Source organism: Osmerus eperlanus, chromosome 7 (genome assembly GCF_963692335.1).
Source record: "Osmerus eperlanus chromosome 7, fOsmEpe2.1, whole genome shotgun sequence".
In the NCBI taxonomy this organism is placed as follows: domain Eukaryota; kingdom Metazoa; phylum Chordata; class Actinopteri; order Osmeriformes; family Osmeridae; genus Osmerus; species Osmerus eperlanus.
The window spans coordinates 17232754-17260387 of NC_085024.1; the positions used below are offsets into that span (position 1 = coordinate 17232754).

The 27634-nt window shown below is 39.5% G+C and overlaps 3 protein-coding genes across 4 annotated transcripts; all 3 read right to left on the bottom strand.

Moving 5' to 3' along the window:
- Positions 1-1844: 1844 nt before the first annotated feature.
- On the bottom strand, positions 1845-6321 carry nr1d2a (nuclear receptor subfamily 1, group D, member 2a). The gene is made up of 8 exons (XM_062465350.1): positions 5863-6321; positions 4592-4825; positions 4348-4436; positions 4084-4228; positions 3259-3956; positions 2874-3059; positions 2536-2746; positions 1845-2362 (listed from the first exon to the last, which is right to left on the bottom strand). The coding sequence occupies exons 1-8, from the start codon at positions 5891-5893 to the stop codon at positions 2166-2168; spliced, it is 1791 nt and encodes a 596-aa protein (XP_062321334.1). The 5' UTR covers positions 5894-6321; the 3' UTR covers positions 1845-2165.
- Positions 6322-7011: 690 nt separating this feature from the next.
- Positions 7012-10192, bottom strand: LOC134023331 (ubiquitin-conjugating enzyme E2 E1-like). 2 transcript variants are annotated; one of them, XM_062465354.1, is made up of 6 exons: positions 10044-10192; positions 8674-8890; positions 8262-8312; positions 7975-8107; positions 7480-7627; positions 7012-7214 (listed from the first exon to the last, which is right to left on the bottom strand). In XM_062465354.1, exons 2-6 carry the CDS (start codon positions 8820-8822, stop codon positions 7117-7119), a joined length of 579 nt encoding a protein of 192 aa, XP_062321338.1. In that variant the 5' UTR covers positions 8823-8890; positions 10044-10192; the 3' UTR covers positions 7012-7116. The 2 variants fall into 2 exon arrangements, with proteins under 2 accessions (XP_062321338.1, XP_062321340.1); XM_062465356.1 differs by having other exon boundaries at positions 8674-8851; positions 10044-10186.
- A 450-nt stretch (positions 10193-10642) lies between these two features.
- ube2e2 (ubiquitin-conjugating enzyme E2E 2) lies at positions 10643-22699 on the bottom strand. The gene is made up of 6 exons (XM_062465353.1): positions 22544-22699; positions 20396-20578; positions 19232-19282; positions 12693-12825; positions 11614-11761; positions 10643-11383 (listed from the first exon to the last, which is right to left on the bottom strand). The coding sequence occupies exons 2-6, from the start codon at positions 20569-20571 to the stop codon at positions 11286-11288; spliced, it is 606 nt and encodes a 201-aa protein (XP_062321337.1). The 5' UTR covers positions 20572-20578; positions 22544-22699; the 3' UTR covers positions 10643-11285.
- Positions 22700-27634: the final 4935 nt, after the last annotated feature.

Sequence of the window (27634 nt, forward strand, 5' to 3'; positions counted from 1 at the left end):
ATCTGCTTTAAAACCACTAGCTCTCAATCAAACTTCCTTTGAAAGTTTTGTTTGATTTTCCAGAGGATCGTGTCAGGCTTATTAACCAGTAAACAAAGGAAAACCATGGTCTTGATTGATGTGTGGTTGCCATGTTTTTTTCAATTGGGGCATTCGGGGATGGAACGGGGTTTGAGGACAGCCGTAGTCAGGATTGAGACCCTAATCTATGTGGGATGTGTATTTGAAATCACTTGAAGTGTGTACAGTCTACACAGTATTTTAAAGATATATATATATATACAGTAAAGTAATAATTACAATGAAAGCATTTCAATGAAAAACTTAATTTCAATGAATTACAGTATAAGACAAATGTGGTTACATTTGTTTCTTCTGCTTTTTTTAAGGACACCTGTATTCTCAGTCTATATGTTGAATGTCTCCACTCATGCTGTATGCATTTTATTTGAACAGGAATACCTAGTGACCAGCCCACACAGACATTGAAGGAAGGTACGCAGCTTTGAGTGTCAATGATGCATATCATGTATGTGCCATGTTGCACCCTTTTCCCGTTAGTTGACTTTTATGTAAAATACTGGGTTTGTTATCGCAAGACTGAATGAATCAGGCAGTCCTATGTCAGTGCTCTTCAACAAAATCTTCACCTAGAATGATTTTTTTTTTTTACGTTTTCAACTGCATGGTAATATACAATTGGATAATAAGATTAAGAGAATCCATTTGGATATAAAACTCAGCATGATTTTTTAAATAATATAATTTATCTTTGTGTTACATGAAGAATTAATACAGTGTACATATACAGCAGTAGCATAGCAAATATGAGTCATGCCTACAACATGCCATGCTTTTCAGTACAATATGTATTTAATATCAGACTGAGCCGTAGGTGGACAGCTACACCTTGTGGACAGCTTTGTTCAATATATTATTGTATTTTATTCGATATAAATGAATTACTTGGGTTATACTATATTTCGGACAAATCCATGAATCCTTTTTCGAACTGGAAAGTCTCAAATCTAAGCTGTCCTGTAATTCCAAACAGCCAGGCTGTGAAACATTGTGGCATAAGGACAAACTTCTTTGTACTTCATTTGAAGTGCACAATGTAAAGAATAAAATGCAAACACAGGCATTTAACTTATGTATTTATTTATACTATTTATATATTTATATTATTATATATGAGAGATATACATGGCTATTTACATGGGTTCCATGAAAGACAGACATAGGAAATACATTTATGTTGCTGTGCTGGAACATGGAAGAGAGCCTAAAAACATGGAAGTTTAAACACTAACATCAATGATGCTGTTGGTAGCAAATCCGCAACACAGTGTGCAAGTAGTGTTGCTGCAAAAGGTATACTGTTCAGTTTCAGAAAGTAGTGAGGTGACGATACCTGATACAAGACTAACAAACATCAACGGTTCTGACAAGAATAAAACACACTATACACAAAGAACAGTTGAAACGTCATTACAATAATAATGATTTAAAAAATTGAACAAAATAATTATACTCTGTCCCTTAACAAAAGGGTAAATAAATCATTTGTCAAGTCATTTACTTAAGGATAGCCATGCATTAGCAGCAATCATCGCACATTCCTTCTGATACTTATTTCCTTATTGTTTAAGTCTGGCGTGTTTTAGGAAATAAGTATAATGTTCCAAAATGAAACCAAGTTACAATATTCATCAGACATCCTCTTAATTTAAATATACTGAAAATCTCACATTCACTGTGTTCACGAGCACAACACTTTGGAATCAAATGGCTTTCTGAGAAAAACAAAAACCTATGTGGTTCTGAACTAGATCTTTTGTAAAGTCAGTGTAGTACTCACTCATGTCTTGAAAATAAAACAAGTGCCTCTTACTTTGCAAAACCACGAGCATCTCACACACGTGTGTGTGCAACATCTCAAGATATCAATTTCATGACCTCTTATGAATACAGAAGACGATATTCTTTTCTCTGACCCTTGTTTTAACATCAGGCAAAACATATAAGAGCTTTACAATACATTCTAGAGAGTGATACTCAATTATGCAAAGATTGGGGATAGGCAGGTCCTGGTGGTGTTGGTAGGGGTCCTGGTTTTAAGGGCAGTATAGGGGCACAGCTGGAATGCACATGCTCCATAGGGTTCAAGGGTGCACTTTGAAGGCCAGTAGTTCTTCGGAGTGCAAGTTGTTGAGGGAGCGCAGCTCAGGCAGTTTGAGCAGCAGCTTGGTGAAAGTAGTGGCCCCATTGGAGTGGTTCTTCATGATAAGGTTCCGCAATGCTCGAATCAGGTTGTCCTGAAGGGCCTCCACAGAGCTCAGACCTTGGATCCCTGAACGATCTAACCCCCAAAAATTAAGCAGATTGTTAGCATCATGGCGTGGCTGTTAAGCATACAATTAAGCTGACATGGAAAATTACACATAATTTGGCTCACAACATAAATCGGAATTTTCAATATTATAGGAGCAATGGTAGACAGGCAGGAGAACTGGAAGAAGGAAGTGTCTGTACCGGCAGAGACAAGGACAACGGCAGTGAATAGGCGCATCTCGTCAGCGTCCAACTGCATAGTGGCCAGCTTCTCACTGAAGTCACACATGGCAGACAGTAACTCGCCAGCACCCAGAGACTGCAGGGTCTCCAGGCTGTATCGCTTGCCATTCAGAAAGGTGACGGTCCGAGCCGCAACATCAAACAACGAAGCGAAACGCACCATTAGCACCTAGAGGGGAAGTGGAGGAGATTGATTAGAGATGGGTATGACATGAAGAGATCCTTGATCATCACTGTGGTGGGAGAAAATGGTACATGGCTTTGTGCTTGTCGAAATAGCTCACTTTGTTATTTACCTCAAAAGTCCCAGCTTTGAGCAGGATGACTTGGTCATGTTCGGAGAGGTCTCGGAAGCCAGGGATCTTCTTGGCAAACTCCACCACCTCCCGCACTGCCGGGGTGAAGCTCATGGAGAACTCCTCCCAGATCTCCTGGCTGGACTTGCAGGGGTCTACGTAGGGAGAGTCATTCGTCGCACACACCTGTAGAGACAGACATAGAGTATAGACCATCAGCAATAGAAGATATCGAAATATAGTGAGATATTTCTTATACTCAGTCTGCTCACAAGAAAAACACTTTGAAATCCAATTGCTTTGTGAAAGTTACAAATATTTTTTATATTTTACCAAAATGTATATCACAAACAATACAAAAGCTAGGTCTGCAAAGGGCACTCACCAGATGTGCCCTCTGGTCCACATTGTACGCTGATCCACTGATACCATTGGAAACAGTTTGTTCGTTAATGTTGTGCTTCCTTTGGTTGTTGTCATCTATTATTCCACCAATGGTGGCACTGTTTAGGTGGTGCTGAGCCTTCTCATAAATCACCCTCTCTTCCCTGTATGGAATGCTGGCGATTGGTTGGCTGCTACTGTAGTGACTGTGCTGGTAACCATGCTGGTAGCCGCCAACAACACTGTGGTTCCAGCCATTCCAGTTGCCCTGCTGTTCTTCTATGCTGTTGTTGCTCTGCGTTTCCCTGGCAACTAAAAATGGTGATCCCTGGACCTGACTTGGTGAACTTTGCTTTCCGCCATCATACGAGAAAGCACCCTGGTGCTGTCTGGCTGCCGCGAAGACAGTCTCATCTTCGCCGCTGTCGGAAGAACATGAAGAGGCGGAGCTGGAATTGGTGTCCATAGAAACCATGGGACATTGCGGTGACGAGGGGTTGGAACATGAGGACGAAGAGGAGGAGGAAGAGGAGGGGCTAGAGTCATTGGGGAGGGCGTCCATGGTGCGGGCTGGGCTCTGGGTGCCACTGAGCATGCTGTGGAGCTGACCACTGTTGCTCATCATGTTGTTCATGGCGTTCTGCATCTCCAGAAGCATACGCTGCTTCTCCCGTTTTGGGATGCGGCCGAATCTGACAGCTGATGTGGAGGAGGGGGTGGGGGAGATACGTATTAGATCACATCAAACCATATCGACCAAGTGTAGTTTCGAGAATGTTTTTCAGAAGATATTTCACTGTTAAAGGTAATTAGAGGGACGACTCACCATCCCTAGACATGCCCACAGCCAGACACTTCTTGAACCTGCACTGCTGACAGCGATTTCTATTGATCCTTATGATGGTGCAGTTTTCCAACTTCAGACACTTCTTGTATTGGATATTCTGCTGTATGCTCCTCCTAAAGAACCCCTAAAGAATAAGAAGATGCTAGACTTAATGCACTATTAGTACAGTGTTTGAACAATGAGCAATGACTGAAAGAGTTGTGGGGGTTTGTGTGCAAAACGTGGAGCATGACAGTGTCTCACCTTGCAGCCTTCGCAGGCGTGGACGCCATAGTGGAACCCCGAGGCCACGTCACCACAAACCTTACACAACAACACCATGCCATTGATCTCTGCAAGGAAAAACAGACCACCATTATTGCTGGTCATTACAGACATGTAACCTACTTGTCCACAGGAAAGATTCTAGGAGTTAAAATCCTCCCGCTATAACTTCTTATATGACTTATATGAGTAGGATGAGTTAAGAGTTGGGATTGTAACTTACTAGTAATACCACTTTTAGCTGAGGATGCAGATCGGCCAGTCTTTGCAGTGCCGGGACCACGTGAGTGTCCTTGTTTGGCTGGGGTAGGGGCGATATCCATCACCATGCCCACCGCTCGGTTGGGCAAAGAGGGGCGAGGTGGAGAGGAGGACAGGAAGCTGCTGTTAGAGCTGTCACTCATACAGGACTTCAGGCTTGAGGAAGAGGTTGAAGAGATAAAGGCTATCACACCCCCTGAACAGAAAACAGGGAAAAATTATAAGTTATAGCAGCTGGATTGAACGCATTAACTGGCACTTCAGTTATAGTAGTTAACCCATTAGACTGACTAAATGCGTCTAGTTTTACATAAGATTATGATGGTGCTGGTGACCTCTGGAAAACGTGTTTGCTTCATGGCTTTGTCTAGGCTACTATAGTCTAAAAAAGCTTAAGCCAAAGATCAATGATACCAGGTACGCAATTGTATGTCACTGATAATTTTGAAGGAATACATACAATTTTCCCTTTAAAACGAATTAAAATGAGCCATCAAAACATCTGATAGAGCTGTCTATTAGGTCCGGTTTTGCTAGTCTGGTCACATTTTTATAGCCTATTTCTGACTGTTGACTATAAGTATGTTGAAGTCCTCGACATCAGAGACAAAACAAAAAGCACAATACATTCACTGTAACTAGTGTTAGTGTCACAAAGTTAGCTTGTGTTCCCTGACATTTTTAAAGGTGATTACATAACTATGGTTTCAATGGAGTAAAAATGTAGGTCAAAACAACTGTCTTTGGTTGTCTCACGTGGAACCGCAAGCGGCAGTCGAGCCAAGACTCAATACAGAATTATACAATGAACACGTCACAAGCTCTTTTTGACCAATCAGCATTTAGAGTCAAGAAGACCGTACACAGGCACATGGCTTGGCTGTTTGGTGCATGTGAGTTAAGTAAAAGGTGGAACATTGTTGTTGTGTCAAATACCCTATAGCACAGTGGCACTCCTAACCCATATCAACAGACTTCCGTTTCAATACGAAAACATAAACAATTTGGTTTGTTTTCGTTGGCACACCCAGACAAGTCAATATGACATTAATATTTGTTATATCGATGTGTGAATCGATAAACAAGTGCAAATGTTTCTCATTCATTCTTCAGTGTTCACCCTGTGGTTGTCATTGTAACAACGTAATCGGTGATTTTAACAATTCATTAGATGAAAAGATACATTGTAACTACACCGTTTACTGTAGCCCGCAACGGTTCATTATTACTTACCAGGCTTGCTTGATCCCATTTCTTCAGGCATCCTTTCAGGAAATATACAAAAAGAAACCCCCTGACTGACAATGTATTGTCAAGACCTCGCCAGTTCCCCCCAATAAAGTCGACTACGAGATTTATTGACGCTGTAGGGTGCTGCTCAAGGTTTTCAGTACGAACAAGCACAAATGGTAAAACTCAGCATTCCGCACTTTTAAAGCGTAAATGAAACGTTTGCATCCAAATGACAAAAATGATCAAATAATCTTCACTGAAAGAATTGAAATCACCGTATTTTTTCAGAATAGTTGAACTAACAAGACGCCAGCACAATCGGATACATCCAAATTGTTTAGTTCGAAAATGTTAATTAAAATTTGAGGAACGAGAGAGGAACTCCCTTGCTCGTTTACTGTTCTGTACTAAATGTCCAGAATAGTGTGTTTCCATGTGACCCAGTTGTTGGCCACTCCCCCTTGACTGGCCGCTTGAGTCAGTTTAACCCAGTGACACACTTTTACAGACCAGAGGAGGAGTCAATTCAATGTGAACGTAATAGGCTGCCTGTCACGTTGCAGGCCACAATGTTCAAGCAATGAGTATGCACTGTGTATGTCTATGTATTGAGTCATTTAATGATTAATGATATCTCTCATATACATATCTAATATGGGCACATATGTACATTTGCTTGAAACATAAGACATATACTATGAAACACTTTATAATCCGTTAACCAAATATACCACAGAATTTGTACCTTTTTATTGTAAACCTAGACCTACTGCTGTACACTTCAGGTGAAAGTCTGTCAAGCTCAAATGTCAGATGTATCTGGCAGATGAAAGGCTCTTAAGGGGCTAAGAGTTCAAGCAGACTAAAGAGCATGTCATGTATTTTTTATGATGATCATGAGTTTAGAGGAGGCTGAAATTGATTTGACAAATGTTATGCTTTTGGGATAACCGATTAAGAATCCATGTTCCATTAGTACAGACAACGCACCTTTGCTATCAGGAAGAAAAAAGTCCTATTGGAGGCATTTTAGACCAAATTCATAGTTGGTGGCATTTTCTAACATGTAAAGCTCAAAAATATTTTTAGGGACACATGCCACACTAAGTGGTACTTTTTTTGGGACTAAATAAATGTTTATACAAGACATATTTTCATTACTTATATTTATTTTCATATTTATTGAGATAACTTAATTATGAGTCAAAAAAAACAAAACAAAAAAATACACACACACTGTTTGTCTCTGTGGGTTCATGTGGCGTACCGTCTCGTCCACTGTTTGGCTGTTCTGTCATGCTCCGCTCTATTAGCTGTGTACTGGGTGGCGATGCTTCCAACAAGGGGATCAGCTAGACAATTATGGGGGACAGAGGACACAGACATCAGACAATGACAAGCAGAAATAGAAAGCATTGAGCTTATAAGTTAGTTTGCCTTAATGATTGCCTAATTATCAAAAACATCTCTGATTTCTTATTTAAGTTGACTACCCCATGACTGAATATCACCCGTTTTCTTTGTGAATAATTCTCCCCAAGTATCAGTAAAGAATTCCAGGAACATATCAAGAGTTGTCAAGAGTGCCTGTGTGCCCATGTACAAGTTGAACCTTACCAGGGTTGCAGTCTGTAAGCAAGGAGCAGATGGACAACAGCACCTTGGAGATGGTGAGGGCTGGACTCCAGTTGTCCTTCAAGATGTCCAGACAAATTACTCCCTGGCTGTTGATATTGCAGTGATAAATCCTTGTACGGAATGTTACCTAACATGAATGAATACAAGTCAATAGTGTAAAGAAAAATATATAAATCATCCATCGACAGTATTATGAGTTTTATATAAAGATGACCCAAGTGCCCCCTGGTGGATGTTTAAGGCCACTTCATGGTAATGACAGTGACAGCAGACTGGCTTGATAGAATGCAATCCAAATTATTATTAGAAAAATGAATAGAAATGAAAAAGGCTACAAATATGATCGTAGTACAAAATGACATTGTGACCAATAACTACGATTAAACCAAAAATTCTATAGAAAATCTCATTTGTTGAACATTTACTCAAAATAATTAAATGAGTCATCAATTCAGAAAAACACTAAATGAGGACCTTGGGTGGTTTGAAGGGGTAATCAGGTGTGAAGGCGATGTCGAGGAAGAAGACCCCTCCCTCATAAGCAGAGCCTGGCGGGCCCAGGATGGTTGACCTCCACTCATAGATGTTGTCTCCTTTGGGTCCAGCGCTGGAAGCAAGCAATGTAATTGTGATAAAGTTGAATATGTTTCTTACCCCACAACGTAGACTAGTAGGCAAGTCTACTTCTATAAGCATGGCTTGATGTGTTTGGAGAACAGGGATGGTGGGGAAAATGTGTGACGAGGTGGAACAAAACCAACCTGCAGTTTGGCGGAGGGTCCAGTGTGATATCTGCCAGCTCTTTTTGAATTCTGCACATACAATAATGCAATTAGGTCAAACACAAAAATCTTGATTGCAGCCGTTTTATTTGTTTATAGAGGTATACATCAAGATTAGATAATACTCCTCGCAAATACCATATTAGCTCACATTAGCTGCACACGATGACATTGTAAACCTGATTATGCTCCTAATTACTTGGACAGTATTAAATACTTCCACCTTCAAACCGACTTAAGAGCCATGTGGCAAACACACAAACATGACCGCTGTGGTGTTAACTTAAATTGTCATATTATTGTCCTTAATCATAATGGTCTGATTAAAAAAAAATATATATATTACCCAATCTCGTGTAATCAATATGTTAAGCATTCCTTGGTATTTTACCTCTTGGCGCTGGTAGATAGCAGCTTAGAGGTCTTGCTCATAGTGGCTTTGCAATCCCGCTTCTTGCAAGATATGTCCCCCTGTTTGTTTTGACTCGAGGAAGAAGATGTTGTAGAGCTTGTTCTAGCATGTAAATCCTTATCAGACATACCACACTGACCAAGAGATGAGCAGGAACCTAAAAGGTGTGGAAAACAGTGGGGACACAAATGGGGAACTAAAACGATTAGCTAGCTTGGATTGCCAAGTTAAAGTACACGCCATGCCTAACATAAAGCGTAAAAGGCAATCACAGTTGACAAATAACCACTCTGTGCATATCTTTATCCAACATGTTTAAACAAACAGCTGTAAGGTTTGCTGGAATTTCTAATAAAGACTGGAAATTTCAAAACCAGTGTCGGCCTACAGCTTTCCTGTTTTGGTGACACCACTGAACATTTTACCAAGAGGCTAGTGGAAGTGGATTTAAGATAGTTCAACAAATGTAGCTGATTTGTTACACTAAAGCGTATTGTAAGAGGCAATTCCCTACATTAGGAAACATGACCGTATCTGAAGCTAAAATTGCATGATAAAAGACTGGTAAGCTTTTATGACTGCTAAATTGCCCGGCTGAAAAACTGGAGAAACGTTAATTTGGTAGTCAAAAACAGACACATTTTAGCGCCTAAGCAAACATGTTGGTGTCATTGTTGTTGGAAGTCTGCTCAGCATGTGCAAGTTTGGCCGCTGGACTGTTTTCATGGATAATATTCAATTCAAATTGATATCATGCAAGCTATGAACAGGTTCAAGTGATTGAGATGTTTTCACATATAGTCCAAATCTAAGAAATACAGCCGACATGTCACTAACGCTAACTGGTGTCTTATGTTAGCTCATTATAGCTCATATCAGGTTCAGCCAGCTAGTAGCAAGTTAGCCCAACCTCAAATACTGTTTTTTTCTCTAGTACTAACGTTAACTACTGTAGTAGGCTATTACTACTAGTTGGCTAGCTATCTAAATTACCTAGTCGACAGTTCGATTAAATTATAAACCTTTCATGAATTACACAGTGTGACCCTTCAAACCTGTCAAGGTATACGGCTAGTTAAGAATAGATAACTAACTCTTAACATATCGTTATCTAACGTTAGCTACCTAAACTCGCTGTTGTTGGCAATATTTAGCCAACTGGCTAGCAAGCTAGAGCTAGAGGCGAGCTAGCCTTTTTTTTTTTAGCTTACTAGTAAAGCCGGCCAGTGACTCAAGTAGACCGTCTTTGATCCATTGCTTTTTTTAAACTATTTTCCCTTGATCTTTAATATACACTTTATAACATTTAAATGTATACCGACAGTGGCAGTCTAATTTGTATAACTTACCCCTTTTGGATTTTGGTCTGTATAGTCAACCCCCTCTGCCTAGATTCGTGCCTAGCCAAACGGCGGAAGTAATCGAGCAATGGAATCGCAATGGAATCATGTCGCGCGCTGAGCCACAGTGATGAAACACACGCAGTCGGGGGAAAAGGGACAAACTGTTTCAAGCAATCCGCGATATAAATTTCCGTCATTTGAGTCAGGAAACTTTGTGACACGGTAAGTTCCAAACCTCTGGCTTTTGTTTTGCAGAGGCTCACGTGTCTGTAGCCTCTTTGTAATTCACATCGGATAAGGAATTCACTCTAAAAAAGTAAAGTTCTGAACACTGAATTGAGATATCCATGTGCATTCGTTGTAAATGAAAATACATGAAAAAGCTCCTAACTTTATGTACTAATTTATAAAATGCCTATGCATCTGATACATGGTGTAATGGCAGATCAAAGTGTGCATATTGATGTTATGGCAGATCAAAGTGTGCATATTGATGTGAGATGAGGAAGTGACTTGTAATGATTCCGCATATAAACCGATGTACCAAAATATGTTTACTGTCAAACAGAAACCAGATAACTCAGTAACAGAAGAAGTGAGCAGAATCACAAGCCGACCACAGTGTTTTATTGGGTGCTTCAGTAATACAAGTGCACAACAAACCACCCTTCCATTACAGAGGTGGCGGGTAGCCAGTAAATATACAAGTCCTGCCTCTTTCACAGGTCGACCTATACTTTTGTGGTCTGCCTCAAAAGCCTTTGAAAAAATACATACAGTACAAACAAAACCAGAGGGAGTTGAAGAGCATGACATTTCTTTTGATGCAAATCACCCTCCTTTTCCATGCACATAACATTGATGACTGAAATATGTAAAAAAAACAAAAAAAAAAAAAAAAAGTTATGTAAAAGCATATACATTGTTCCTGTAACCACTAAGAAAACAAGGATACATATTGTATAGTTGAAGGACAATGAATGTTTAATACAATAATTCCAACCTTCAGATATTGGAAAATAAAAATCCCAATCTACTCTTTGTATAAAAAAAGCTTTCAAGTCAACAAGGAACAAAGAACAGTTCTTTACACAGAAAATGAAGATAAAGGTTGAGGAAGGGAAGGGGAGGGATGGGTATAGTGTTGCACTTAGTGAGTGTGCTTTAACAGACTGGGGGGAGAGAGGTAGAGAGAAGTACAGTGAGGAAGGGTTAGGAGTGGTAGAGGGATGTCATCGTTTAGGGGATCTATGTGGCGTATCTCTTTGTCCACTGCTTGGCTATTCTGTCATGTTCTGTTCTGTTGGTCAGATATTGTGTTGCGATGCTCCCCACCAGAGGGTCAGCTGTGAAGGACAAAAAGGGGGGAAGAATAGGCATTTTTGAATGAAAATTGCAATTGTAAATTAAGTTTGAGATGTTGGTTTAAAACATTTTATATTAAAAGTGAAATATACACAGCTAGTATTTTCAAGGACTGGGCATTAGAAATGTAAATTAATACAATAATATTAACAACAGCAGTTATAAAAAGTTATAAATTGGAAGCAAACTTTTTCTAGATTTAAAATCTTACCAGGGTTGCAGTCTGTGAGCAAGGAGCAGATGGACAACAGCACCTTGGAGATGGTGAGGGCTGGACTCCAGTTGTCCTTCAAGATGTCCAGACAAATTACTCCCTGGCTGTTGATATTGCAGTGGTAGATCCTTGTACGAAATGTTACCTGGCAGAAATGTAAATACACCCATAAAATGGTCAAAACATTGATAGAAAACATTGGTTATATTAACGTTGCCTTCTATTGTTGAAGTTTGTGAATGTGGAGTTGAAATGTCCCGTAACACTTTTTGTTTCATAGCAATGCAACAAACTTTGACAGGCAAGACTGTATATACATCACTGATTTAACTTCAGTCTCACATCTGTTTAGTCTTGACACCAACACTCTCCCTCAAACATACACATCTGGAGACCATGACCCAGACCTTCCAGAGGAAACTTCTAATGAGCCTTGGCATTCCCCAAATCACACAGGACAGGTTGTTATAAATAACTCCCACAATGATGTTCTCATGCACAAGGTTGTCTGCGAGTCCTACTTATAGTTGCAAAGAGACTTTTCAGCTGTCTTGAAGGTGGGGGATAAGAATTGTAGGATCTTTAGAAGTCCATGTAGTATTTATTTTTTGTAAAGACTATGGATAAATGGAGGAATTAGCTGCAGATCACTCATGTGGGGTGATGGGAGGGGGGGGGGGCATCAAGCCCTCTGGCTACTCAGTCAAACTGGAGCCTGCAGTTTTGTTTAAGTATGCTGTTAAACCCAGAACTGCTAGTGACACAGCTCAAAGAACCAGAAACAGAGGGAGAAAGTGTGTGTGATAGTCAAACTCAGAATGAAGATAAGAGAAAGGAAGATTGAGTGCTCTGGACAGCAAGAGTTAGTCCCCATTCATTTTGATAATGACAACTCAACAATCTAAACCGCTCTGAAGACCATTCAACAGAAGACACTGTTTGAAACAATGAACATTAAAAAGGAAGGCTTGAAGAGAAAAGGACAGATTGTCTTTTTTACAAACTGCTACCTCAATGAACACAACTTGTACAATAAAAGCTTTAGTACATCTAAAAGGAATTGTGAATGTGCTTACCTTGGGTGGTTTGAAGGGGTAATCAGGTGTGAAGGCGATGTCGAGGAAGAAGACCCCTCCCTCGTAAACAGAGCCTGGCGGGCCCAGGATGGTTGACCTCCACTCATAGATGTTGTCTCCTTTGGGGCCAGCGCTAAAATCAAAACAAAGACTTGTCAATATTTTATGTATCGCAGAAAAAAGGAACGATACCCAATCACCGCTAGCAGCTGGCTTGTCTGTGTGAAAAGGTGAAATATCCATACCCATCTGTGACAGAATGCTCTAATTAAGTAACATATTTTACTCCGTCTTCCAAGATTCGTAATCATTTTGAACAACATGAAGGTCACATCCTAACGACTTCCTAACCCTAACCTCCCAGATGATGTGTAAGATCACATGGTGGCTGCTCCCCGCATTACTGCCACCTCTGCCGATCTGACAACCACTAAGCTCCGGGATAAAGACAGTTTAAAGTACATGTCTGGACTGACGGTTGCCTGGCTCCTACCCCTGCCAGCAGGAGAGGGTTTGTGGATTGTTGGAGAGCTGTTAAAGCAGGCTAACCCTTCTGAGCCAATGTCTCTTTTTAGACCAATAGAATGGGAGAGCTGAGGACCACTGTCAAAGCCGGGGGTTCCTCAGATAAGTGGGAGGGTCCAAATGTACACTTTATAATTAAAACAAAAAATTGAAGGTCTGATAAATGGGCCTCCATTAGTTGATGGCAAACCCCTTTCCGCCAGGCATTGGAGGTGAATATTAAACTATTGAATAGAGTAATGACTCTTAAAAGTGTCTTTAATACAAAACAATATATAAATGTGTAACTGGCTTTAGAATACCAATCCATTTCAAAAAGGTGTAGGCCTAGTGGCCTACATTTGCTAATGCTAACCTAGGCTCTGACTTTCATAATACCTCAAAGGATAACTTGAAACACATTTAGATGGAGACAGTTCAGTCAAACCATCCCACAAACGTTTAGAGCAAAGCAATCTTACGCTGGACATTCAAAAGCAGTGGTGAATACAGATATGTAATATTAGTATTTAATTCCTTGATGACAAAATATGTCATGTCCCTTCTGACAGAAACTTGAGCAAAATTTGCATCACTGCTTTGTGAATATGGACCATTTAGCTCATTCCAAATGTCAAGTTGCTTGAGGGGGAGGGGGGGAGTTTAAGAAACAAAGAAAAAGATCTGTGGCACCCTCTGCCTCTCAGTCTACATCTACCCAGCCTCTGTAGCAAGACAGGGCTAGCCCTCAACAGCCTCTTCCTCTTTCTAGGGATGGGGAAAATACTTCTACCAATCAGTCCCCATGGTCTATGGCCCTAGAAACATAAACATCCTATACATTTTTTATCATAAAATTATGCTTATGACTCTAATGGTTATGTCTTGCAAACAATATCTTCTGTGCAATCCCCAATAAATCTGCAGCATGTCAGTGAAATTCCTTGATTCAGTGAGTATTTGGGTCAATTGTTCCAGGGGTCTGGGATACATTAGAGTGCGGGTGTCTGTGAGAATGCGCCCCAACCCCGTCCACTGAGATTACACTCATGTGTGAACCCGCTTCAACAGCTGGAGCACTGCATACACAACCGAGCCCCCAAATAAAACAGCTTTAAGCTGCACTCATTTAAGCTGCTTTCACACGGCTGTGACACTGGTATGCATTTCTTTTTGTTACCGTTTCACTTTTTAAACCCCAGCCTTCCCAGTATCTTGTAAAAATAACAGGTTCTCTCGGCAATGAAAAGCTATCTAAATACTGCTCTAAACTCCATGAGTAATACAGTACATTTCAATAAAGCCAAAACACATATAAAACACAATTTTGTGAGTAAGCTCATGTCAGGTGGAAAATTGGGATACGATGCAATTGCATGGTCATTAACAGATTAGTCGTTGTTTTATTTTTACATATATTTCTAGGATATGCTTCAAGAACACATGTCCAAAATGGAAACATAGAAAATGGATGTGTAACACAGGCCTATCCCTCAAGTCCTACAGCCAACATAAGATGTGCAGTTACTAAAAACAATCTTGATTTCAACCTGTGATCTGTAAGTAAAGAGACCAGAAATCAATTTCATTCAGTATTTTGAATGATGTTTCCCTGTATCATCATTGTGCTGTGTGGGACTAGAGCCCTCTCTGCTCCCAAGAATACATAGTCCAAAAATTAGGGTAATCTGAAGATTGTGTCAGTGTGTGTTTTTTCCTTCCTATCATCTGGAATGACGCTATAGGGTGTAATCACTCTCAAATCAGTGGCCTGCCTTGGGCTATTGGCTGTATCGTCTGCTCTGTAATTCCCCTTGAGATAAGGGCTGTGGTTATGTTGATGAATCAGATATAGACAGCTGATCAGCCTGGATCCCTGGGTCAGTCATCCAGCTCACAACAGGAGTGCACCAGCTAGTAACCCACTGCGACTGTTTGTGCATTTGACATGCTTAAGGTGAACTTCTGTTTGTCTGTGTGTACACTGGTTTGCCAATATGCATGACATGCAATGTACGATAATTAAAAAAAGAAAAAAAACATTCCAAAGATTTCATTTTTACGTAAGCTTTCACAAGCCATCTTGGAGAAAGTAAAATTGAGGTTAAGGATTAAGGTTGTCACCTTGTGTCACCTTTAAAGTAATGTAATTTAGTTTTTTGCTTTTACAGGCCTACAATAAAATAAAACATTGCATCAAAAGTAACCAGTCATACATTACATTACATGAAGGCTTCCATTACTTTAACCCTCGTGCTGCCTTCGGGTCACATGACCCAAAGGTTCATAACGAACCATCGTTGTGTTTACCCAATTTTACCCAATACAAAAACAAATTAAAATAATTTTCTTTTAACCTTTGCAATGTGGGGGGTCTGAGACAGCCCAACGGTTAAAAGAAAATGCTTCACTTTGTCTTTGTATGCGGTAAATCTGTCGCAATACGACGGTGGGTCACAATGACTGATGGGTCAGAATGACCCGAAGATAACACAAGGGTTAAATACAATTGAGACCAGCCCCAGAAAAAACTGAAGCTTATGTTATTGAACCCATTAGACCAAAGTGGTAATGGAATAGAGTAAATGTTTACTTTTGAGTTATTTGTTCCTTAGCCAAAGATTGTACTGTTTTCTTTCACATCAGTTGTGGATTACCATCCTGTCAGTTTTAATGACCCTAAGCTGCTTCTGTGAAACCAGTTGTGTAATGGAAGCACTTCCCAACAAAATATCCACATAACGCTTCACATTTGGTTACCTCTGCACCCTATTAATAACATTTAGGATAACTATTTGCAAGAAAGTACCTCACAAATTAGGACATGGAGAGTCTAGTGACATGCATGAATCAAGACACAGGCTGTGTTAACTGTCAAACAAGTGCTATAGCGTGAACATGAAGGATAAATGAGGTGATGCTTGAGGTCCGGAACAGAGCACCTTCAGTCACTCTGAGAATTCCTCATTTGACTGAACGCTCTTATTCTCTGGGAAAAGAAAGGTCACACCGGGACTAAAAGCAACATTTATACATATATTTAAACATTTTAAGCCATATTTTTATTTCCCCAAGTATGCTGTAACTGGACTAAAATGTTCATCAAGACAATAAAAAAAGTAAAGTACAATTGTACACCATTTTTATTGGTTTGATAAACACAACTCTTGGACACATCACTGGTGTTGTTACTAGGACCTAGGGCTTCAGGGTGTTCCTTGTCTCTCATCATCATACACCCTCACCCAGGCTACTCAGCCGAAAGTTGATCAGACCTCAGGTTGAATCACTACACTAGTCCCCATGGATCCATGCACCATCATAAATAATGCTCAACTGCTAACTTCAGTTTCATCTAACACCTCTTCAAATAATAAAATATGGCTACGGGGTTGTTCGAGTAGTATAACTCAAATAGCATTAATGTATGCTACAGAATTAAGAAAACACATTCTAAATCATCAAATGACAATGACATTATGCATTGACATTTTAAAGACTTTGAGGGCCTATAGTCATCAAATCAGTAATCTGTCAGAAAAACGTGACTGACCAATTATGTTCCCGGACCATCTCTTACATATATGCAAGTCATCTGCTAAAGTTGGTTGAATTTAAATAATTTAAGTACCCAGTAAGAATATTAACAAAGCAGCATAAAATGGTCAGTTCTGTGCACAGATTGTTTTTCCATCTGAGTTATCTGTCCCCTTTTTCTTGGCAGAAACACATCTGTCTGAACCATGTTTGTTGCAGTATTTTCTGTGCCTGGATGGACCAACATTAATCTTGGATAGTCTCTCAGAATTCTATGAAGTTGATGAGCAGATGAGTCATGAAGAAGAATTCCCAGAGGGCCTTCTGCCTGGGGCGCGTACACCCCCTTCTCCCAGCCCCCAACCCTTCGGCCCCTCATGAATACTGATACCCAGAGCCATCTCTCTATGGCTCTGCTAATACCCAGCCTGCTCCCCGCTGTGTTTAATGGTACGTCTGTGAAAAACGACTCTAGGTTTGTCACTCGCACAGTCCCTGAGGGGCACATCACCCTGCTGTCATCACAAACATGGAAATGATACCATCAACGATGGGGGGGTGGGGGATAGTATGCCAAGTACAGTACCTTGTAAAGTACAGCATATCAAATATACACAATATTACTACAAACAAGGCCTCAGATAAAATATTCTGACATGGCTTAAGTATGTGTTTGACCTAAGGGCCTGCATCATCAGACAGAGGCAGCTGAGTTTTTGGAAATCAAACAAGCATTACACGGTTTGGTTCAATGGAACAGAAGCTACAGTATTTGTGTTGGAGATCGACCAGATCCATATAAGATAAGATATTTGTAAAAGTTACTTATATTGTCTGGTCAATTCATTAATCCAGCCTCCTGAACCACCCTCAGGTCCCAAACTGAATTCTACCTAGACAACGCATTTCAGCTTTTGGACGTCAGTTGCAGATTTCAATTTAGTGTTGTTCTTATCTCATCATTTGCTTCATCCCGTAAAAACACACAAACTGCCTCTGCAAATACACTTACGACATCTGACTGTTTGAATAATTGCTGTGTCTAATCCCTTTTAATGCATGACAATGCCAAGGTAATGAGGGCTGCACAATACTGTGATCAAGACAGGCTTCAAAGTGGCATTGAAAGACTTCCCATTGTCTTCAAAAGGCAGTCAAATCAACAAATTCATGTTAAGAGACAAATGTAAAAACAAAGCTGAAATAAACGGATTCAGTGGTTGTGTTTGCTTCATAGTACTTTCTATTTACCATGACAATTTTATAATTCTGATCTGCTTCCCACAATACCATGAAGAGATCACTATTTATTTGACGCAAATTAGATTTAAGAAGTGTGTCTTGTTTAGTCAAAATTGACGTTTTTTATCCTGAGATACTAAAGACCTGGTCGAGCTTTGGATACGAATTTTACAAGCTTTTTGAAAATAGCTAACTTGACCAGCAGTGAGCAGTGTAAGGTAGACTGATACTATGATACTAACTTAACCATGCTAACATACCCAGGCAACTAGTGTCTTTTCTCCCAATTTAATCTTGCTTTTGCACTGCAGACGGGTTGAGTCAAGTTAGTACCATGCAGTGGAAAGTGTCATACAACTTTTTTCAGTCAACCTAATTTTAGGAGGCTTTTAAACAAATTGTGGTCCTTGTGAACTCAACATCATACTCTGCCTTCAGTACAAAAACAAAACTAGGCTAGTTCTTGAAGTAGATTTGTAAGTTACCTACATGTATTTTGTTGGGAACAGGGGGTTCAAAGGGAGGGAGATCTAATAGAGATATCAGCTGAGGTATTTATGGTAAAAGTATCACTTAGATGAGTCATACAAAAGCAATTTTCCTTGATTGTCTTAAACAGGAAACTTGTAAATAAAAACATATCCCAAATAATTACAAAACCTACCACATCCACTTAATCTCCCTCAGTAAAAGCCTAATCTTGTCAGGCCTGGCCTCCATTTTCTTTCCTAATTTGCCTCAGAGTGCAGAATCTGAGGTAATTACTGTGGCTGTTCTAAACAGGGGGATAATCAATGACAACCTCACTTTGTTTTATTTAAGTTAATAAGGGCTGGCGTCTGCTCCCTGTCCCTAGGGATACCTTTTGTCATTCAGCGTGGCTGATGCACATGTGGGTTGCCACTTGCCAGCGACCATATATTTTCCTCAAAGGACAGACAGCCATAGCAGCAACACACAATAACCATTGTCTCTGGTATATCCCCAACAGAACAGGGAAATACAAAAGGATTGAAACCGCTTCTGCAGAAGTCACACTGTTCCATGTTCTTTTTTAAAATGTGCTTTCCAGCACACACTCTAGATACAAATGTTGCTTTTCATGCAGGGTTTAAGTATGTGTAACTTGTGTTATTTAAAGAGCAGCTCATTATGCCTTCATTCTTAGACACTGGAGTCATTGAATCTATATGTGGATTCCAACCCTTTATCAACATTAAAAGAAGATCTGAATACATTTCTGATTGTCTCCTTACCTGCAGTTTGGAGGTGGATCTAATGTTATTTCTGCAAGTTCTTTTTGGATCCTGGAAAACAGTAATGAAATAGGTTTGAATCTAAATGAAAAGCAAATCTCTGGTAGCTCTGATTGCAGGCTTTAAACATAAATATACTTAATACTGTTAATTGATCAATTAAAATGAACAAACGAGTGATAAGACAAAATTATAAAAACAAACAGCATATCTACATGTCGATAAGACCATAACTGATACTTACCTCAATTAACAACATCTCGTAAAGCTTCTTGACAGGTAAATCTATTTATTGGCCATACTGTATTATCTTAAATAAACTGCAATGCATCTCATGCTATTGTGGAAGAAATTCTTGATTTCTCCCACACTATTAGACTATAGACTGTTGTATATGTGCATCGTACAGTCTAGGTTAAAATAATGGTTCTCAGCAACAAAAATGTCTGTCCTTCAGTGTCCCTCAAAGAAGCCATTTACAAGATATTTATGTGAGGAGATATGTATACGCTAACTCTTTTATATCTTTGCTTTCTCCATTGGCCCAATGACAATGGCTATTTAGCCAATAGGATTACTACTAATTAATTCATAATATACAGGGCTAGTGTAAACAGCAAGGGCAAGATGTATGAGGCTAATTCTGACACATCTGCAACACCATGGACAACTGACCTGTTCAGCACATGATCGAGTCAGAGAGGGACGCCGGTTGTGCACACGGAGAGGAATATGTTCAAAATATTAAATAGATTTTCCTGTAGCCTCAGTTAACCTTGTGCTCAATGTGTTGCCGAATTCTGTCATAACCTTTCCCTCTGAAAGAAGCATAGGCTGGCAGAGTCAGGTTGAGAACGGAAGGTTGTGGTGCACTGCATGAGATTTTATATGTAATTGATACTCATTCAGTTAAAGAGAAGGTGCCATTTTTTTTTTTTTTACTTCTGTGAACCGATAGTGCCATGTGCATTTTTGTTGTTGCTATAACACATACTTTTTAAGATAAACACAATACGAATTTCATGGGATTGTTAATGGCATCAATGCTAACAAAAACCATGCCCCCATGAGAACTGTTAAGCAATTTCACCTCTCCAAGCACAGTAACCCCCCCCCCCACCCCCAACCATAATACCACTACAATAATCCAGATTTATGTTTTACCTCTTGGCACTGGTAGAGAGTTTGGCAGCAGTTTTACTTGAGATCTTGGTCTCCTTCTTTTTGGGCTGTGCTTGTTCCCGCTCCTGTTCGGTTGGTACTGATTCTCTTTGTTCAATGTCAGAGCTTCCCCCGCTGGTGCTGGGGCTGTCGTCCGGTCCCTGCACCTCACTGGACATCTTGGCCCTGGGATTAGACACATAACTGTGTGATGAGTTATTTTCCTTGACACAGTGATGTAAAAAAAAGTTATTTCAACAAAGAACAGCACAAAACTCACAAGATGACAATACGGGCCATGTGTGTAGATTTACATTTACATTACATTTATGCATTTAGCAGACGCTTTTATCCAGAGCGATGAGAATGATTTGCCACATTGTGCTATGGTATATGTATTACAAAGCAATACATCAAAGAAGACAAATCTATTAAGAGTGTAGAGCCCAAAACACACCAACCCAAATGTCAACCAACTGCTCCATTTAACTTCTTAAAGATGTGGCCCTCACATAGCCTTTATTGGTAGTGCTCACTTCTTGATTTGGTCATCTTGATTTGAGAAACTGTTTCCCAGTTTTTAAATGATTTCTTCATGACATTAATCATTTTCATTGAGGGTAAAGCAGCATCTTAATTGCCTAAATGAATTGGGCCCACACTATAAACTATAATGCCCACATATAATGACTACCACCTTGTATTAAGATGAGGGATGGATACAACTTAATAGATTACCATTTTAAGACAGGTATGCCTAAATACGTTTAATTATATGCAAAGGGCCTGTTTCACACGATAATTGTACTTTCTTTGATAAACTATAGATGACTGATTGGGTTGAAAACGATACGACTTTTACCAAGTCTGTCCACAGTCACTGCAAATTCAACTGAATCACTAGCCGCAGGAGAAAGTGTTCACACCAAACCGACCATGTCCCTCTAAAATACTAATTTTGAATTGAACCGAATAGGATGCAACTGGACATGACAATATTGGTTGCCATAAGTAAAACAACTGATATCGGGTCAAAATATGTTTGTGTAGCCTACATTTTAGTTAGACAACAACATTAACCTCAATTAAAATTCGCAAGAGAGGTGAGATGGTAACAGTCACCAATGTCAAATGTTAATGTGAAATACAATAGGCTATAACTACCACAATGAACGTGATACTATGAACTTATAAGAATCGACTGTTTGATTGCTCAAATCAAAGGGACACTTCAAAGTAGCTGTCACTAAATCTAGCAAGATGGAGGAAGGAGCGTTCGAGCTCAGACAGCCGCACAATAAACAAATTGTGCAACTCACTGAGTAGGCTATGTATCAGGCTGCAGTATGTTTATCTTATGGAGATAAACGCGTTTGAAGAAACTGAACAGTGACTTGAAGAGGTGCATGATATCAACAACTGCTCCGTCTTTTCCGGTGGCGTTCCATGATAAGGACATCATTGTTAAAATGTATCCACTTCACTCAGTCAAATGTATCGATTTGCAAACACTTTTGTGTCCTCTAGCTCTAGCAACGCCGTGGGAATAATATCCATTCTTACATTATACAATAACGTTTAACGCATCCGACATGCGCATATTAGCCTACCCTGTGGGCCTCTTGTACAGTGGGATACATTTGAACCAAAAATATATCACTTTCATGTTCGTTGATGGTTCTATATGTCACAACATTCTAAAACCGTCTCCCATTCGGTGTAAAACACAAAATAGGTTATGCCCCTTTCTCAAATGTCGCTGTCAAGACCATTGTATAGCACACATCATTAGCTGCCAGTGTAAGGAAAAGTAGCACCCGCTGTGATATTCCCTGCTATGGGAAATTTAAATAGAAAGGCCTCCGGTTTAAAAACTCGCAAAAATACCAGTGACCATTTAGCAGGAATCTTCCTAAATGCAACAAGAGCTCACCAAGCTCGTCGAAGCGAGGGCCAAAAGAAGGGCTTGGAAATGTGTGAATAGACGACTACCCAACATTCTGGAGTGTCCACAATAAGCTTTGAGCACAGCGTCCGCACAAAGGGAGGCACGTCCCACACATCCCCCTCATTGGAAAACCCTACTTTCGTGGGACATTTACTTACTTTCTGTATATACAAGGGACAGTTAAATACGTAGGAAACGTTTACCTGGCAGCTGGCCGTCGATGCTGTATTCTCTTTAATAATTCCAGTTGAGAAATATATCCACACACGGCCGTCTACTCGCGCTCGTGTCCTTGCTATTTAACTGAAGGTAGCAACAGAAAAGCGATTACAGAAAACTGAGGCAGCCGGACCGGACCGCCTCCATGCGCGCTCCCAGATTGCGCGCGCTGCTCGTGCACAAGTGTCATAATCTTTGAGATGGAAAAATGTCGACTGTTATAAATTATAATTTTTTCGATCGAAATTAACGTAGCCAGACTGGACTGGGAATAGTCTGAAGAGAGATTTTAAATAATCTACAGGATACAAACAATCTTAAAACAACGATGTGTGTGATGTTGTTTTCTTTTTTTTCCCAAACTAACAAACGTCTAACAAAAACGTTTTCTAAATTTGCTCTCAAGGGTCAAGACAGCCGCTGTGCTAAAATAAATAGATAAAAATGAAGCAAGTCGAATTGTAGTACAGTACCTGGTTAGTTAACAAAGCAATTAACAATTGTAGACTACTCACTGGTAATGAGGACACAAGTTTTCTGATGGACAAACAACAAATCACATTTTCGCTTTCGTGATTTCTTCACACTCCTTCCTCTATACATGCTCATGGATCTGGATCCTCATTCTTAGGCATGCCTTTTGGATTACCCTTCTCAGCCTTTAGGGCAACATAACAATAGGCCTCTTGCCAATGAAGGGGGCCGATAGCGACCTACTGGGCCAGCATCTGAATAGAAAAGGCTGCGGTGCGAGTCCTGCCCTGACAGGAGCCAAGGTCACGTCTGCACTGTGCAAAGGGGCGTTGTTATGGAAATGCAGGGTGTAAAGTTTAAACCTCAGAACAATCTGAAACCTGGTTCTCCATGTTCCCTCGTCTCTCCACACCAGATCCAATGGACTAAGCATGCCAAAAGTCTCCTATGGCAGTGCCCTGTTATTGGCCTTTTCTTTGGCTTGGCAAGAGCTTTTGTGTGTGGAGTGTGGTGAGTCGAGTGACGTTAGATTCGAACAACTTTACACAGATGTGCTGCTTGGAAGTAAAGCAATGCAATTAGATCCATATGTTGACTTAGTCACCTAGAATTATACCAAATCTGTTGAACAAATGTGAAAGTGAATTAAAAAATGTAAGTTAAATGTGTACCTCCATTGTGTTATGGCTTATGGGCAAGGGCACTGTAAATATTTTTGTTATATATATTAGCAAGTGATTTTATAATGGTGGGTTGGCTGTATTTATTTATTCCAATTCCCATTGTTAAGGTCTCATCGTAAATACCCTCAATTAGTATTACAAAAATGTGCAATGTTAAGTTGTTAATGGGACGGTGCCTCTATGTCCTTATGGATATGACATAAATACATAGAATTGGTAGTATTTAGTACCAACAAATACATTCAGACTCATCAAGCACACAGTTCTGTGTTAATTCTAACATGCTAGAATAGAATTGTATGTACGCTAGAATAGTATTTAATCTATTAAATATCAAGGCTGGAAACTATATATGTATCCAGGCCTAATATATATATTTTTCACACCGCCAAATAGAATTGGATTGTTAAGGTTTTTACAATTAGAGTTATTTTTCCAATATGTATGTATGGAAAGACACAAATGTATTGAAAGACAGGGACAGCTATTGTATAATTTTGTTTACTGGTTACAAGTTTTGAGGTATGAGTGTACATCCTTTTAAGGGACTCTCAAAAGCTCTAGGCCACTCTAAATTGAAAGGTAGGACTGCTTAGTAATGACAATTCAAATCCCTTTATTAATGTGGAAGGAAATTAAAAAAGAGGACATCTGTCAACTATAAAGGTTTACAAATGTTTTATGTTTTAAACTGTGTTATAATCCCTTAACTCAAGGATTCACTTTCCTTTAATCACAAAAATGTTTGTTTTTCTGACAAGACATACACAGCATGGTCATTGCGCCTTGAGGTTTATCCCCAGTTAGTGCATATTTATCCTTTTTGTAGAACACAAGGTGGGGCTGTGAGACCTGCTGTGTGGATCATTAGCAACCCTCTATTTCCTCACTCTCATGTCTGTATATTTCAATTTCGTGTTTTTGAATGCCAGTGACTGTTTGAAGTGAAAAGGTCTGCAGCCTGTCAGTTTCTTTTCTATATAGGAAGGCTAGGAGATATTGTGACATGGAGGAATGGGTATGATCCAAGGTCACATCATCGGTCCTTTACTTGATCCTCTGAATCCTTACATAGTCTTTGTCTCTATGCTATGTCTGATAGGTTCTGATGATGTTTTCATCAATGTTACCACATTTAATTTGAGCACAAGACGTGTCCACAGAACATTTGAGTGTGAGTTAGAGTATTAACATAAACATGTTTATTATACGTGTGTAGGAACTTTAGTACTAGCGGTGTTAATGATGAATCAGTTATAACTGCACAAAGGCACTGAGGCATTGGATCAATGGACTTAACCAGTTGTCTCTACAGTTGCAATAGGGTAAAGGAATTACCTTGGTTTTGTGTGGTACTTAGTTTCCCTCTTGGCTAAATTAAAAATGTTAAAGGGAATCAACACATTTAACAGCAGGTGAAATAATGGCTGCAAAGATGATCGATTGGGGCACTGTAAAGTAAAGTAAATTTTTTAAAAATAACTTCCAGGCTATAAGTTGTTACAATAAGACAGACAGATAAACAGAAAAAAAAGCCACAAGACACAGAGACGTGATTTGTAAAAATGTATTCTTTTAACTTCATTTCTTGAATCTCCGGTATAAACATTATGATAAATAAAACTATTTGGTATTTTTTAATCTGGAATGCCATTATTACATGGTTTCATAATAATCAAAGCTTGATATTCTCTGAATTTCTTATCTGCTATGACATGAAGCATATCTAATCATAGAAAACAAATGTAATTTAGTTACTGTTATCTTACCATGCAAGGAATGGAGATAACGCTTGTCATTCTAGTTTTGTGTCTTTCTTTGTGTATATTGTGGTAAACAACTTTATTTTCAACTCAAAACTAAGTAGCTAATTTGTTAATAGACTGTGGATTTCATTACACTTCTCTAACTACATTATACAATGTCTTCTGCCATTCACATTTATTGGCAGTTATTAGAAAGAACAGAATTAACTGTATGCAGTTCAACAGCTTGCCTGCAGATGACAGCAGTGTAATTTCTGTTTAATTTTCTGTGTAAAAACATAGAAATGCAAAGCTATTTCATTTTAAACAGTTACTTAATGCCTGCATTTTATGTTTCTTGACATACACTAATGTTATAATTGTTTTCTATAGTTTACAGTTTATTCTAATTGAGCATTTCATAAAAACAAAAACAACAACAAAAGATTTCCCTTCTTTACTGTAGTCAGAGCTCATACACGTTACTTGAACATTATGTTTTTGCTCTGCCCCTCAGCCTTACTCTTACTCAGTGACAAAAGAGGTGTCTCTTGTGGAGCGGTCCCCAAGAAATAAGATGACAATCAGCAGAACTGTAGTTTGCGAAAAATTGTTTGAATAAAAGTTGGGCAGTATGTCAGTCTCATACAATTCCAATAATGTTTCAGTGCTTTGAACTGCTGAGAAAAGCAATTCAAACCTGACCAAAGCAGTTCTGTCTAACTCAAAATGTCTACTAAAAGAAGGAAATGGCTATGCTGACTTTAAAAACTGTGAGACATCATGTTTGCTTTTAATTTTAGATCGTTTTTGACAGCCTCAGAAATGTAATGCTATCACAATCATCTTATCTTGGTGCCTCATGTTGAGTTTAAATTCAGGTTTTTACTTTGTTGGTGCGTTGTTGTGACTGGTACAGCAGACCTGCATTACATCCTCTATAAAGGACATCTCATTTGGTGGAGGGAGAGGTCCTTTTGGGAGGTGAGGGTAGGAAATTAAGTTAGAGAGACGTGAGTGAATTCTATTATGTGAAGAGAGCAGCAGCTGGTGGAGGGAGCTGCCTGTTTTGCTCCCAGACAGGATTGGGAAAAGACCCCTCTGCTCTCTGGCTCTCTACACTCGATGACCAAAGAAAAGAGGTAGCCAGAGGAGAATACACAGACCATCCACGATATCAGAGAAACTCTATCAATTGTAATTGTAGAGGCAACATTGTAATCCTCGGGGTAAAATAAATGGTGTAAAGGGGACAATGTTTGGGGAGAGAGAGAGAGTGAAAGAGAGAGAGAGAGTGATGTGCAGTGGTCCAAACCCCCCCACACACATACACACACACTCATATCCACAGGTTAAAAACACACAAGCAGACACATACAGAAAGACAGACGCACACAAATTATTATTATCTTCTCAAGCTCTCTCGGTTGGCTCATATTCAAAATAATGTGCTCTCAGTGAAAACCTGCTTTATTCCGACATTCAATTTAGCAGATTGTGTTTGTTTTTGGGGACAGACAGATAAGGCATTTGAGGAGATAAAGTGGATAATTACTTCCATCCACAGCGCTCTTTTCCTCAAAACCAAATTGTAGTGAGAAGCTCTGTGGAATTTCAAAAGAAACATTTATCTGCCCCCAACAAAACCTCAATGCAATGAATAATTTATGCACAGGGCACTCTTCCTGGCTGTCCTTGGGGGCAGATGTCTTGGAGCGGAGAGCATCCAGGTCGCATACATAAGGTACTCCATGTACTCACACTCGGCCATCCATCAGTGTGTCAAAGAAAGTTTACATACTGGGCAAAAAAACAAAACATTACACTGTGAATTACCAATGCAGCTCTTTTGCTTATTTAATGTGAGGCATAAATAAGAGCAGTAAAAACCAGAGCTGTGAGCAATACCCATTACTGATAGTGATGCATGGCTGAAAGGAATATAATGACTGTTTGGTAGAGGGTGAAGATGACTTTGTAACTTCCCAACTGCTTAAAATTATGCATTATTGTGTTATTAGCTTTATCCTATCCTTCAGGCTTTGAAGGAAAACTTCCATCCTGTAACCAAGCCGTGATTTTCATTTGACATGGTTGTAAAGATCATATAAAGCATGAAATAACTAGCATAAAAACAAAACCATTTCAAATATCCTTTGTTCTTTTATTTTAT

Bases quoted from the DNA above. Each gene is read 5' to 3' on its own strand.
- LOC134023331 (XM_062465354.1), bottom strand. From the start codon at position 8,822: ATGTCTGATAAGGATTTACATGCTAGAACAAGCTCTACAACATCTTCT. The intron at 8,108-8,261 runs GTTGGTTTTGTT...GCTTGCTTCCAG, and splicing joins GACCCTCCGCCAAACTGCAG to CGCTGGACCCAAAGGAGACA. The intron at 7,215-7,479 runs GTAAGGTTCAAC...ATAATTGTCTAG, and splicing joins GCTTACAGACTGCAACCCTG to CTGATCCCCTTGTTGGAAGC.
- ube2e2 (XM_062465353.1), bottom strand. From the start codon at position 20,571: ATGTCCAGTGAGGTGCAGGGACCGGACGACAGCCCCAGCACCAGCGGG. The intron at 19,283-20,395 runs GTAAAACATAAA...ACTGTTTTCCAG, and splicing joins CTCTCTACCAGTGCCAAGAG to GATCCAAAAAGAACTTGCAG. The intron at 12,826-19,231 runs GTAAGGAGACAA...TTTTGATTTTAG, and splicing joins GATCCACCTCCAAACTGCAG to CGCTGGCCCCAAAGGAGACA.
- nr1d2a (XM_062465350.1), bottom strand. From the start codon at position 5,893: ATGCCTGAAGAAATGGGATCAAGCAAGCCTG. The intron at 4,826-5,862 runs GTAAGTAATAAT...TTTTCTGTTCAG, and splicing joins AATGGGATCAAGCAAGCCTG to GGGGTGTGATAGCCTTTATC. The intron at 4,437-4,591 runs GTAAGTTACAAT...TTTTCCTTGCAG, and splicing joins AGCTAAAAGTGGTATTACTA to AGATCAATGGCATGGTGTTG.